The sequence below is a fragment of the Coloeus monedula genome (genome assembly GCF_965178545.1).
Source record: "Coloeus monedula genome assembly, chromosome: 1".
NCBI lineage: Eukaryota > Metazoa > Chordata > Aves > Passeriformes > Corvidae > Coloeus > Coloeus monedula.
In genome coordinates this window covers 34554094-34567675 of record NC_138781.1, presented here as the reverse complement: position 1 = coordinate 34567675, position 13582 = coordinate 34554094, and the positions used below count along the sequence as shown (strand labels likewise).

The 13582-nt window shown below is 35.6% G+C and overlaps 1 protein-coding gene across 4 annotated transcripts in view; it reads right to left on the bottom strand.

The window, feature by feature from the left end:
* Positions 1 to 13582, bottom strand: part of TAX1BP1 (Tax1 binding protein 1) — a 55909-nt gene that overhangs the window by 26018 nt on the left and 16309 nt on the right. For all 4 annotated transcript variants that reach the window (XM_082285456.1, XM_082285455.1, XM_082285458.1 and 1 more), the window contains 3 exons: positions 13271 to 13373; positions 9826 to 10013; positions 8065 to 8223 (listed from right to left, as the gene is read on the bottom strand). In XM_082285456.1, the coding sequence (XP_082141582.1) occupies positions 8065 to 8223; positions 9826 to 10013; positions 13271 to 13373 (450 nt within the window). The remainder of the gene's footprint in view (positions 1 to 8064; positions 8224 to 9825; positions 10014 to 13270; positions 13374 to 13582) is intronic.

The following is a 13582-nucleotide window of genomic DNA, read 5'->3' as shown; positions in this document are numbered from 1 at the left end:
GTTATCAAAACAAAAATTCCTGTAACTACTAGGAGTCTCGCTAGTAAAATGAAACAACAAAAATTCAATGAGTTGTCAAGTGAATTTCCCTAGAATCTAAACTACACTTTGAAAATCTTGATGTACCTTCAGATAGGGAACATGAAGAAATATGGGAGTTCCAAAATCTTTACTGCTATTCTAAAATGGCAGAAGATTTAAGACTGATTATTTCAAAAATAATTTTATTGTAATTCCACGTAACACTGTCCTCATAAAGCTATTATAAGCTCTACCTAAAGGATATGCAAAGATCATGCCTGGAGTCATCCTTTAAACACATTTAAAATCCATTTCATAAATAAATTCTTACTGCAAAAGGACTAATAATCTTTCATTTGAGAATGGAATAGCTACAATGTTTCTAAATTCTCATTTTTGTAAGAGAAAATCATGGCAAAATCCGTACATTCAACAAGGAAGAACAACACGCTCTCCCCACGTATTTCTTACTTCTAATGGATTTTTAAAACAGCAGTAAAACATTGCTGAACAGAGTCTGGTTAATGGAAGCAAAATGGTACAGACATCCCTTCCTATGAATCAGCACATACAACACATTTTTCAAACACAAAAAGAGATCCAGCAGACAGAATACTTGAAAAACACAACCCAAGACTATTTCCAGACGTGCCACCTTGCAGTATGGCAATGGGCAGCATGGCTTTTTACGCTTCATCTCCCCTTTCCATAACATGCAGAGCTCCCTACCAGCCTTTTCAAAGTCATCCCACACCTAAAGCATTCACCTTTGATTAATGGCTAGTATCTGCAGCCTTTTTTTACTTTTTAGAGCATGCGTACACTGTAATGAAGAAGGATGAGAAGTTAAAAATGAGCCATGCAGCTCACACTGAAGAGGTCAAATCACTAAATACAAGGCAATCTACTTAAAAACAAAAAAGAAAAAAAAAAAAAGCAGTGCCATCTTTCAGCTGGATTGATTTATCTGTATGTAATTTAATGTCAGAGGAACCATTATGCTTGATATCCTATAGAGAATTTAGGGGGTTTAGATGAATTATCTGCAGGAGCCTTTTCTTTATCCCACTGACATCACAGCAGCTCCAACAGAATCATGTGAAACACTTGGCTGACATCATATTCTGTTTAAAGGACCTCTGAGGATAAATGATGAATACAACATAGCACCACTGCAAAACCTGAGTCTGCACATAACACAGGACCTGAAACATCTGAAAGCAAACCTCAAGTCGTAATTTTTCTTCCTAAAAAAATTTAAGCATTCAGTAAAATAAAACAGCAAACCAATTCCAAATAAACTCAGTAACATTAAGCTTTTATCCTTGTGACTATGACTTGTTATAGAAATATTGCTCTAAAAAACACTGCAGTCAATCTATTTTGAAAACCTAAGATATCACAGTAGTAGTACTTTAACTGTTAATTCTTCAACTAGTATTGTTAAAGAGATCAAAACTACAAAACTAAGGTCTAACTCCGTAAGAGTTCATCTAAGTTACATCAATCACTCAATTACTGTCATGAAGATTACAAACATGCAAGTTTTTGCAGAAGGCAGCTGAAGCATTTACACATGCTATGATTTTGCAACACGTATTTATATGTCAGAATGTTAATTCTTAAAACATGCTGTAATTTCACTATAAGCTATTGATTGGGTGAAGTCATTTTCATGAATACTTAACTGAATTATAGAATATCTCTAGTTACCCTTTAATTTTCCATTGAAATAATTTTCAAGCGCCCAGTTTAAGAAATACTCAGAACAGTCAAAAAAACCCCCCATAAAACAGGGTTTTCTCTTCATATGATGTTTATAGTACCCAAGGGTGCTGTAATTGCTGGTGCCAACCTGAGTGAATCTGAGTGCTTAATTTGTGTCTAAAATTAAATGAAGCTGGGGGGAGGTTTGCTTTTTGGACTGGGGGGCAGTTTTTTGGTTGCTGTTTGGGTTTTTGCCTTTTGGACGGCTTGTTGTCACTTAATTTTGGGGGGTTTTTTTCCTAAAACAATGCATCTTCCTGACCATCAGATTTTCACACATGCAGCACACATGAACCATACGAACAGAGCCTGGTCTAAAGAGACACTGAAGAAACACTTGATTCACTTCTCTGCACACAGGCTGAACTAGGCACTTGTACTGCTGACATATCACACTGCACAACAGTGTTTTTTCACTTTCTAAGCAGAGAAACTCTCCTTATAAAATGGCACCAAAAGCCAACTTAAATTAATCTCTGATATTTGAATAAAATTCTCCAATAAATAAAGCTACTGTGCAGGTAGAACCTGTCAGCAGAATGTGAATTTACATGGATGTCTTGTTAAAATTCCCCATCAGATAGATGAATAAGCCCACTTTTATAAAGTTAAATGGTAAACTAAATTTACAAAAAGCATGAAAGAACAAGTTTATCAAGTCAGTAAATGCACTCCTGCCTCAGTTTATGCCAGCATCATAACAGAAACACTATTCAAGTGTTCACAAGATCAAAGGATGAACAGGCACTCTGCAAATATGTTGCTTCTGACTCAAGCAAACGTAGACAGAAACTACTGCCACAGGAATAAGACTTGTCACCACTGTCACATTAATCAGGTCAGAAGTGCTCTCTTCCCACTAGAGGGAGACCAATGACTGCAAAAGCATCTTTTGCAAGCTCTGCTCTCTACAAAAGCACAAAAACAGTGTTCACAAAATTGAATGGCTGCAGAGTATCAGAGGAATGACCAACGAAAAGACACACAATGACTGCTGCACGTTTCTCTTCTTCAGCACAGTAATACTGAATCTTAAAACAGTGGGCAAGTGCCACAGACCTTACACACAGTTTAAGCATACACAAAACATGGAACACAAAGACTAAAAAGTATTCCTTCTTGTTATGTACAAAGCTGTATACATTTTATATTCATAATGTCTAAGATAGAGATTAAAAATATTTCTATTATTGTTTTCTAAATAAAAACCTACTAAGCTTTTGTTCCGTTTCCTTTTTAAAAAGTTTCCTTCAATTTTTTAAAAAGCAAAATATATTCAGATAAAAGCAGCATACTAATGTTATTCAACACACTGATTATGTACCAGTTTACAAAAGCAAACCAAAGGAAAAGTTGAAATATTACAAGCAACCTGAAACAGTTCTGGTAATCATGTATAATGTGTCTTCTTCTTAAGCAAAATAATCATAGTGTGCAGCTACATCATTATTTTAACAGTGTTCTATTTCTAGAGTTGCAAGGTGTATATACAGCATGATCCTAAACAAAAGTAGGCTACCAGGGAACATCACCCTAGTAAAAACATATTAACTTGGAAACACTAACAGAAGGTTGTAAGAAGAAGATGTGACATTTCTGAAACATTTCCAATAATTTCACGTTTACTCTGAATTCCCACACAGAGTAGTAACAGATTAAGTTAAATCTTCACACTCAGTAAGAACTATTTTAATGTCATCTGGGGAAAAAAAAAAAAGTAGGAACAGTTTAACTGACATGAAAACTGCTGCAAAGGAATACTATGTTTTCCTCTAACTGAAAATATAGCCCTTTTCAGAAGACTAAGGAGAGTGTTCATGCTGGGGCAGGAAAAGGAAAGGCCACTTACGGTCTCTCTAAACTGATCTTGTCAGAACATACTGCATTAAGCAGGCCTTAGATAAGAGGAAAAGATCCACCTAAAAGAAATACAGACTGAATTTGTCCCTCATCTTACAATATCTCAAGCTTTGGAAGGGTGCAGTTATTAACACAACTTAATGGTAATAAACCATAAGTGCACACTAAAAAAGTGGGGCTGGAGAGCGTGTTCCTTGTGAGAGCAAACACCAACTAATGCCAAGCTGTTTGTCTTGCAAATATTTTTTTTTTCTGTGACGCTGGCAATGACAACAAGAGAAAATGTTGTCCGCAGAATCATTCATATGTTGAATACAAATTGATCAAGCACTAAAAAATTAACCAAATCTAAAAACCCAAAAGCCTTTAGGGACAAGTAGTGACTCAGAGTAGAGTAACGTGTTACAAGAAGATGCGTTTCAAGAACTCTAATAGCACATTATGACTTTATGTCTTGAGTGCATTTATTCCTCCTACCTTTGGTAGGAAATGACATGGCTACCTTGTAAGAAGGCAACACAAAACTGTTTATCTCTTGAACAGCAAGGGCACCTTTGCAAACCAAAATCAGTAGTCTGCTGTGGCCATTAATTTCAAGTGCCACAAACACCTATTTTTAAAACTCAAAAAAATGGGAATCTTTTCAATACTTGAAAACATGCATAGAGCCCAACAGTCAAGCTTCAAGGAGCACTGATTGTATTACACCTGAATAGATTTTTTAGTATGCCCTTTTCTTAAAAGGGTGATCTACTTTTAGCTTATCTCTTCCTAATATTTTCCCTAACCACTTACAAAACACCCCAACTAGACAAAAAGCACACTGAGAAAACAATAGTTCCACTGCCCAAAATTCTCTTAAGAGTAACTAGGTGTGAAGAGAGGTCATTTAATCAAGAGTAGGAGGGAAGCACTAATTAGGATATAGCTGTGGCATTGTCGTGTCAACAATCATCCTGTCTATTTTAAGAAAGCAATGCTTCTACAGAAGCATTTCTCAATGATCCAAACTACTTCTGAGCTATTTCTGAAAATAAAGGATTGATAAAAAAATCCATACCAAAAAGAAGAAAGTAGTCTAAAGGCATATGAATAAAAGAAGATTTTTTTAAGAGAACTGTTTTTTAAGGAATGATTTTCGTATTAGGAACTTGGAGCTTCTCCACCTTCTATTTGTTATACTGCACCACGGCAAAGTAACTTATGTACTACAACCCCTAACCACACTATCTCCATTCTGTTCAATTACAAAAATACAAGGTAGCTTAACAATGGATTTGATCGAAAGACAAAACACGAGAGCTCAGATAACCATATTATTTTCTCTGAAGAAACTAAGGTTTTTCAAAATTAGGTAAAATGACAAGTATTATGTATGCAGGGGTTCATAACTCCAGGGCTCCCTTATCACAATACAAATGTAATAAGCAAACATTAGTTGCCAAGAGCTCTGCACTCAATTAGAATCGAATACATGTGTCTGTAACAGACACATCCACTTCCTTAGCACGTGCAATTACTGCTTTTTAAACACAGTGCTTTGTACTACTATGGGTTTTTTGAGAGCTTTTTGCACAAGCAGAAATATATTGTGCACTTCCTGATGGAAGTACTTGCAAAAACAAACAAAAAGAAAAGTATGCTGTTAAGAGATTGCACACAGGTTCAACGTAACTTTACTTTGAACAGAAACAGATTTCTATTATAGCTGTCTTAAACTACAAAGGTAATGATATCTAGTATATACAATAATTATATTTTCTTATACGGGCTATTTTGTTTTATTAATTGTTGTTCATTAGTCCAATATGCTCTAAAGTATACTAGAAGATTTTGAAAATAGAATTCCAAATAGTTAAACATTTTCCTAATTAAAGATTTTTAAAAATACAAATTTTAAATTCATGAATTCCATTTTTTACCTATTTATGCATTCAAAGTTTGTAGCGCATAACTAAAAATTCACATGCATATGAAAAAAAGAGAACTAGAAATAAAAGAAGAAAATAAAAAGCCCCCATAATACTTAGTTAAAACAACCACTCAAAGGCAAAAAACCCATAAGCCAAGCCATAACAACCTGGCTCACACTAAGCACCTGTGAAGGTTCTGCTGTTACAGAAAATACAAATACATTCTGATTACTTATCACTTCAAAGATTATCCCCTGTAGTCTTATATAAAAACATCCAAGTTAATGCATTGCTTATGTTTATTGCCACTAACAACTATTCACATCCCACAAAGTGCACCAGATTATTTGGCAGCTGTGTTCAGGAGCTGTTTGGTAAGATTCGTTTTAGAGGTCAGTTGGGGAGGGTGTGTTTTGTGGGGCTGTTTTGTTTGGATTTTTGGCTTTGGTTGATGCTTTATTTTTTAAACAAGCCACAAGAAAAATAAAACCTAGGTACTGAAATCCAACTGAGTGCTGCGTCACTGCTGCTCAGGAATCTTTCAATCAATCCATTAACATACTGTATGTATTCCCAGCAAACATAAATTACATAATCCTGCAACCCACTGTTGCATTTCGTGTACTGGGGTGGGGAGGCAAGGAGAGCAAGTCATCTTTAAGACTGGAGAGCCACATGTAAAGCATTGCTTATTAAAATTTCTGATGATTAAAAAGTTAACATACTGCACCTGATTTTGTAGATGCTCACTTAATTTTCAGGAAGAACAACCAATTTATATTCTGCTTATACACATAAACAAATGAATACTTTTTCAGCTCAGCAGATATGTTTCTTTTTTTAAAAAAGTGAAAAACAGAGAACAGGACATAAAAGATGTAAAATAAGAGAGCATCCAAGTCTCTCTCTTTTGTCTATTGGAGAAAAAAAATAATTGCATAAGTTAGAAAACTTCCATAGTATTTTAGCCAGGTGAAGATCTGCATCAGCCTCAGATCAGACATCTATTTGTAGCTAAGTACAAGTGAGAAGTTTGTCACACTGCATTATCTCTTCATGGAAATACAAGGCCAAAGGAGAACAATAGTAACAGAGAAAAAAAAGAGAGAGAAAAAACCCACAAAATAAACCCAAACATTTCTGAAATTAAATTCTATTTGCTAAATTCTGGTATCTTAGAGGCAAAAACTATTTTGGATTAGAGAAGTTCACTCTAAAATGTGAGAAAGTACCGAGACATTTTTGTTCTTATACTGTCTAACTGTATCCTTGCTCAACAGCAGTCAAAATTCCATTTCACGAATTGTTCTAAGATGGAATTGTAAAGTTAACATGGGTTGAAACTGACAGTTTGCTTTCAAACATTTTTTTAAAATAAGAGCCTCAAATGACAATGAAAAGTATCTGTGCAGCTCATTCAGATTTATTCACCAAACTTACGATCTGCTAATCCATGAAATGTGAATTTATATTCTTCTCTCATTGATTTGCACTAGTTCTCCCAAGCACATTAAATTAAAATCATTCTTTAATAGGAAAAACTTTTTTCTCAACAAGATCTATCCTTTCATTCTTCCTTAGCCAACACTAGTCCATTTCACACACTGTTCAAAAGTACACTACAAAGCACTAACATTTTCAAGTTCCCTTCACAAATTCCTTTTAAAGGTATATGACACAGGACTGTTGACATGTACATACTAGTACCTAGAAATAGTCTATTAACTGCTGTCCACAGCTAAATTATATAGGTTTCATTACTTCAAATTTGTCCATGTCACCACCTCCCTCCCACATGTTTTTAATCTTCTCCTAAAAGTTGGGGTTTTTTAAAAAGCAGCAGCTTAAAAATAGATTAGATCCAACTTTTTGGTGCCAATTCTATAGTATTAGATTTCCTCCTTACCACATACAGAACTCCAAATTAAGCTGGCTTTGGTTTAGGCTACATTTACATTTTTGCTATTAATGAACACTTTAAACTGATTTTTAGGTTTATGCTTCTTTTCCCTTTGAATGGTGAGACCTTTCGAGACAAGTCAGTTACTTTTCAGTCCTTGGCAGGAAGTACTCTCTGTTAAGTCTCAATCTTTGCTTTTCATACCAAAAACTTTCATAATTTTCAACAGCTTGTATTCTATGCAGTTATTCCCTAATGGGAGCTTTTTTTGAAAAGCTTTCCTCCATTTTAAATTAATGTAAGCAAACTTTAAATTATCAACTACTTTCCACTATGAATTCCACAGTTAAATGTCAAACATCTGGAAACAGTTGTCATCGATTATCTTACCAAGCCTGGTACCAAAAGCCTTAAATATTTTAGCCATTTTACGACATAAAAGGAATAGTGGCAGGAGGTTAATAGGAACTGACCTATTCTAGTGTAAATGTCTATCTAACTGCTGAGGGGGTTTGATAGCTGATTTTCACACAGTTTGACTGGTCCTTGAAAAAGCAGTATTATAGACATTATGAGTCAGCTTTAATCAGTTAAACAACTAACCTTTTGCTCTGTTTGCAGTTGTTCACATCTCTGCTTTTCATGGTTAAGTTCTTTTTCCAGTTGTTCAACTTGATCTCTGAGTTGTGTCGTTTCCTTTTCCAGAACAGAAGTTACCTTTAATAGCTCTTCTTTTTCTTTTATTATTTTTTCAATTTTGAACTGGGAGGGGGGAAAAAAAAAGTAAAAAAAAAAAAAAAGAAAATTAAAAAAAAGGGGGTTGGTAATTTTTATCCCCTTCCTTCTAATCAAACAAGTGGATAACAGATTACTCCAGTTTTCCCTGGCTAGGTTATTAAAGTTTTCCCCTTATTCCCAAATTTCTAAAGTTTAATTGCTTTAACCACATAGTACCAGACTACCATAAGATAGCATGCTTTGCAGTGTCCTGATTTATCCTCAAGTTTTCCTTCCTTAAATGAATTGCCTTTACTGTTCCCAAGTGACAGCAACTGTGGAAAAGCTAATTCTGATGATGGCAGCTTGGTGAAAAAATGACAGCTGAGTGTAGAGACACACGCTCTCTCTAAAGCAGTATTTGAGGAATTTCTTGAGAAAAATGAATACACACACACTCCCCGCCTCCAACACCTGAAAAGCCCTGAAACATGACCTGTGCCCTTTCAAGACTTTAAGGGGGCTTATAAAAAAGATGCACAAACTATTTAGTAGGACCTGTAGTAAAAGAACAAGGGGTGAAGGTTTTAAACTGAAAGAGGATAGATTCAGATCAGATGTAAGAAAGAAACTTTCGTGATGACGGTGGCGAAACTCTAGAAAGGGTTGTCCATAGAGGTGGTAGATGCACCATCCTTGGAAAAGTTGAAGGTCAGGCTGCATGGGGTTGTGAGCAACCTGATCTAGTTGAAGATGTCCCTGCTCACTGCAGCGGGTTGGAGTAGGTGACCTTATATGGTTCCCTTCCAACCCAAACCATTCTACAGTTCTATAAACCAAGATCATAAAAAATACTTGAGAACTTCTTTAATTTTAGTACTATGAATACATATCTGAAAAGCAAAAACACCCAGATGTATCTCTGTACTAAGTCTCTTATCCCTAAATTTTGAAAACCATAAATCAAATACATGCATGTATGTGCCTAGATGCAACTGACAAGATAAGATGTCTGATGGCAAGGTAAGGGAACTGTACCGAGCAATTTTCCAAGAAGAAACTCAAACAAAAGTTAGTTTGGGTTCCCTTTTTGTTTGTTTGGGTTTAAATAGTGTTCAGCCTACAAACAGCAACAAGCAAATGTAAAACACCTGGACTCTGGACATAAGCACAGAAGTCTAACCACATCTCTCTAGCAGAGAACACAACACATAGAAAACTGCTTTAAATAAAACAAGACCGACTCTAATATACTTAGGCACCTGCAGTTATTCAGCTCAGTCTCCAGGGCTCTTAACTTGGGCACAAATAAAAGTATACTGGTTCCATAACTCTTTTTCCTTACAAGAACCACCATTTCACACAAAGGGTATCTTCCCCCCCTCCAGTTAGTTGGGAACTACAGATGTGAGAGATGGGCAATATCTACCTCTTACATTTCCCAGTCCATGCTTATTGCTATACATTTTTAAATCTTGATTTAACCTGCAAATTTTCTGAACTTCAACCAAATACTACAGAACAAGCCAGAAATATATACATTACACAGACACATGTAGGCTTTTCCTCCTAGTTTTTTCTTCAGTATCTGTGATCGTATGTATATAGTATAAAGAAAATAGCACTTTAAGAATTTTTGTATCAAACCTCAAGAAGTCCGGCTTTTGTGGTCACCACTAACATATCAGAGTTTCCTTCATCCTCCATAGTGAGCAATTCTTCAACAGGAGAAGAGGTACGAAACTGGAAAGGTGTGCTTGCTCCACGGATTTCTCCTTTGTAAGTCACGTAACAGAACTGATAAAATTCTCCGTCATCATTTGGTAGATAATATCCTGTCAAAATAAATTCATATTTGAAGAAACATTCTACACAAGCTTACAAGTCTCCATTTGTAGACAGATTACCACACCACGTTTGACTCACAGATTTCAGGCTCATTGCCTCAGTAAGGCATAGATGTATCATCAAAACAGCAAAAAGAAAGTCACCCTATTTAGTAATCTTCATCCCCCAGCAATTTCTACTAGTATTTAAGACAAAGACTAAACAGTGTTGGGCAATAGCTGCTGTTCATACACTTATGAAACAGGATCATTAGCAATCACATGCCATGAAGTTCATCATGACCACATTATCGTGTGACTGCTGTACAGTTACAGAACAGAGAGTAAGTGATCTTTTGGCCTTGAAATACCTACACAACCAATTACAACAGACAAAGACAGAATAATATGCAATGACAAGACACCTGGAACTTTACCAGGTACCATTTGCACATAGGTTTTGCTGTTGTTCTTGTTGTTTTGGGGGAAGGGGTTTGTGGGACAAACACAATTTATTTTTGCTATTTTCAAATGCCGAAGCACAGAAATGCTCTGAATGGATGACACCAGCTGAAAGGGAAGAGCCTGGAGTTTAATAAAGAGTTTATTTTTTAAAATTGAAAAAAATTCTTCTAGACTTTACAAGTAAGAATAAATCCTCTTCCTTGAAGCTATGTAACAGTGCATTGTGCAAACAAATTATTTGAGAAGAACTTCTGTGTAACTATCCAACTGAACTGTTGCCCACTACAGCTTCAAGCCTCTTGCATGACCCAGAATTACACAGTAAGATTTATGAATGTTAAATAATCATTTCCAGAACTACAGAGATTTTTACCTTTATTAGTAAATTCAAGATCCATGCCTTACCCAGCTGAATGATAAGAAAACCAGCCAGTTTTATTCTGAATACTTATTTTCAGATACTGTAGCCAGTCTGAGGATGACACTAATATAATAAATCCTCACCCAGTGTTCAGTCCAACAGGTGATGTCACCCATTTCAGTTCTTTTTTCACCACAATTCAATCTTCTCCCTTTCTAACTTTATCATTAACTTTTCACCAACTTTTATTCTATATTCCTGGAAGTCCTTTCCCAGTACTCTTAGCTACTTTTCCTAGAAATTGTAAAACATTACATTTGCTGTATAGACAGCACTTGTATCAAGAACTTCATGTTTCCATTAGTCTTATACTTTATTAACAGTCACTCAGGGAATAGTATCTGAACCTCAAAACATCAGGATTCATGCTTTTGGGCCTGGCTACACTTCCCTATATAGCACTGTTCAGTTTACCTGATTCAGTGCTTAAGTAAGATAAACTATGCAGAAATAAATGCAGAACAATCTACATTGCTGCTTCAGTGTGTTTTCATATTGGTTCAGACAACCTGATTTTAAAACTACTGAAAGTCTTTTTTCTTGTATCTAACATGTACCGGAGAAACAGATTTCTGATTATTTTCTTCCAGCACACTTACTTGATCCTTAAAAAAAAACCAAAAACAAAACCAACACATTTAATGTGCTGCACAACATTTACTATTTAGCTCAGATAATCAAGCTCCTGTAAGCTCTACTGATCTCAGCAGCATTAAAATATCTTGCCAAACACAACTGGGAGACTGTTTGAATGGAGATTCAATCTGGCAGCTCTATAAAAGTGGAGATCTGTCAGGATGGAATGTAACAGATGGGCAGAGTTACTCGGTCTCTTCATGTGCGGTAAAATTTCTACATACAAAGGACTGATAATGGCATCAAGAGTCCTACTTTTCTAGATCACTTTTCATTTCAGTCCAACCCAACTGCATTCATTCAGTGAACTTTGGTAACTGTAAAAGAAACTAATGATTTCCTTCCAGTTTCTACAGAGCACACACACTTTTCAATCAACTTCAAGGTTATAAAATGGTTATCAGGTTATCAGACCATGTGGACATGGTCACCATAGAAAGCAGCAGAATAAAAAGAGACCTGGCAAAAGAGAAAGAACTGAACTCATCAAAGCTATCACTATTTGCAGCTTTAATAAGACAACGAGCTAATACAGTCATCATTTCAGGACTTCATTTTTTTTAATATGCTTTAAGACTAAGGCCAAGTACGGGAAGTAAAAAAGAAGATAAGATGGTACATAAAATTCTGTTTGTAAGCAGAAAAGCATTCATTTAGTGGAGGTGCTCTTTTCAAGTGAAATTTTAAATGCGTGTTATGTCCTGTAGCAACAACTTCTGCATGCTGACTGTGTCATAAAAGTACCATCTCTACCTCCATTTTGAACTTGTCACTTGGTAGCTTACATCAATGGCTCCTATTTACTTCTATATATAGAATGGATATTAATCCACTCATGCCATGGGTAGCTGATTTTAGAGGCATCAGTCACTTCACATTATTTCCCTTTCCCAGCCTGAAAAACCTGGCCGAAGGAAGTTTGGAAAGTCATTTAGTCCAGTTTCCCACACAAGAGACTGTTGTCAGCACCTGCCTGAGACTACTGTGGCTGTGTCTAAACAACTGTATGGAATTCTCATTCTTCCAAACCAAGGATACCTGTTCAAGGGCTGCACTACTCCCTCTCAGTAAAAATGTTCTTCCTAATGTCAGACATAATGCCAGGTCACAACCCACAGCCATAGTCCCTTTTTCTATTTAATGAGTGTGGCTCTCATCTTTATAATTCCACACCCCTAAAGAGAAGCTATTTCTTAATTTTGATCTTCTTTGTTGCACTTTACTAGACCGGTTTTAAGATTGCAAAGGGGAGGGAGAGGATATGACCCGCACACAGTGTTGAAAATGCAATTATACTATAGACTTGTACAGTGGTGTAACATTTTCTGGTTTGTTCTTTATTCTTTCCTTAAAAGCTTCAGACATTTCCATCAATTCCTTGCAGCAAAAGGTCCCACGCAACTCTATGACTATTCTGAACCCTCACAAAACTATAATCTACACTACTTATTCTTTGACAAGAATCTCTTCACATTAATAATGTCTGAAGTCCAGAGACTAAAGACTATGTAAAGACACAATGCAGTAAGAGATGCCAAAAAGCCTACTGATGATTAAACAAAGTCATTTTCAGTATTTTAATTGTTTCCAGCAGAACTAAACTTCCCACGGTGAAATGTTGAAAATTCTCCTCCAACTTATCTTTTTAAAACTCTAGTACTGTCATACAATGCTCGGCACTTTAAGTATTTTAAAAGCTGTGTAGGCTGGAAAATACAGATAGATACTCCTGCCTTATACTCACCTTGAAAAGTCAGCACACAGTTAACAGTTGATCCTTCCACATAATTTTCTGGCATAGGTGACCAAAGAAACGTGTAATAATCTCTTGCAGTACTCCAACCAACCTAAAATTAAATAAACCACAACAAAAAAAAAATAAAAAAGAAAAAAAAAGGAAGAGAAAACATTAAACAGAAGAATATGATATACACAGTTAAGATATCATGGTCTGGCCTTTACAACATACTATAACATGCATATATCTGCTTCAATATGCAATAAAAAGATACTTAACAATGTTTACAAATCAGGAATATTTTAACAAGCATGTCAA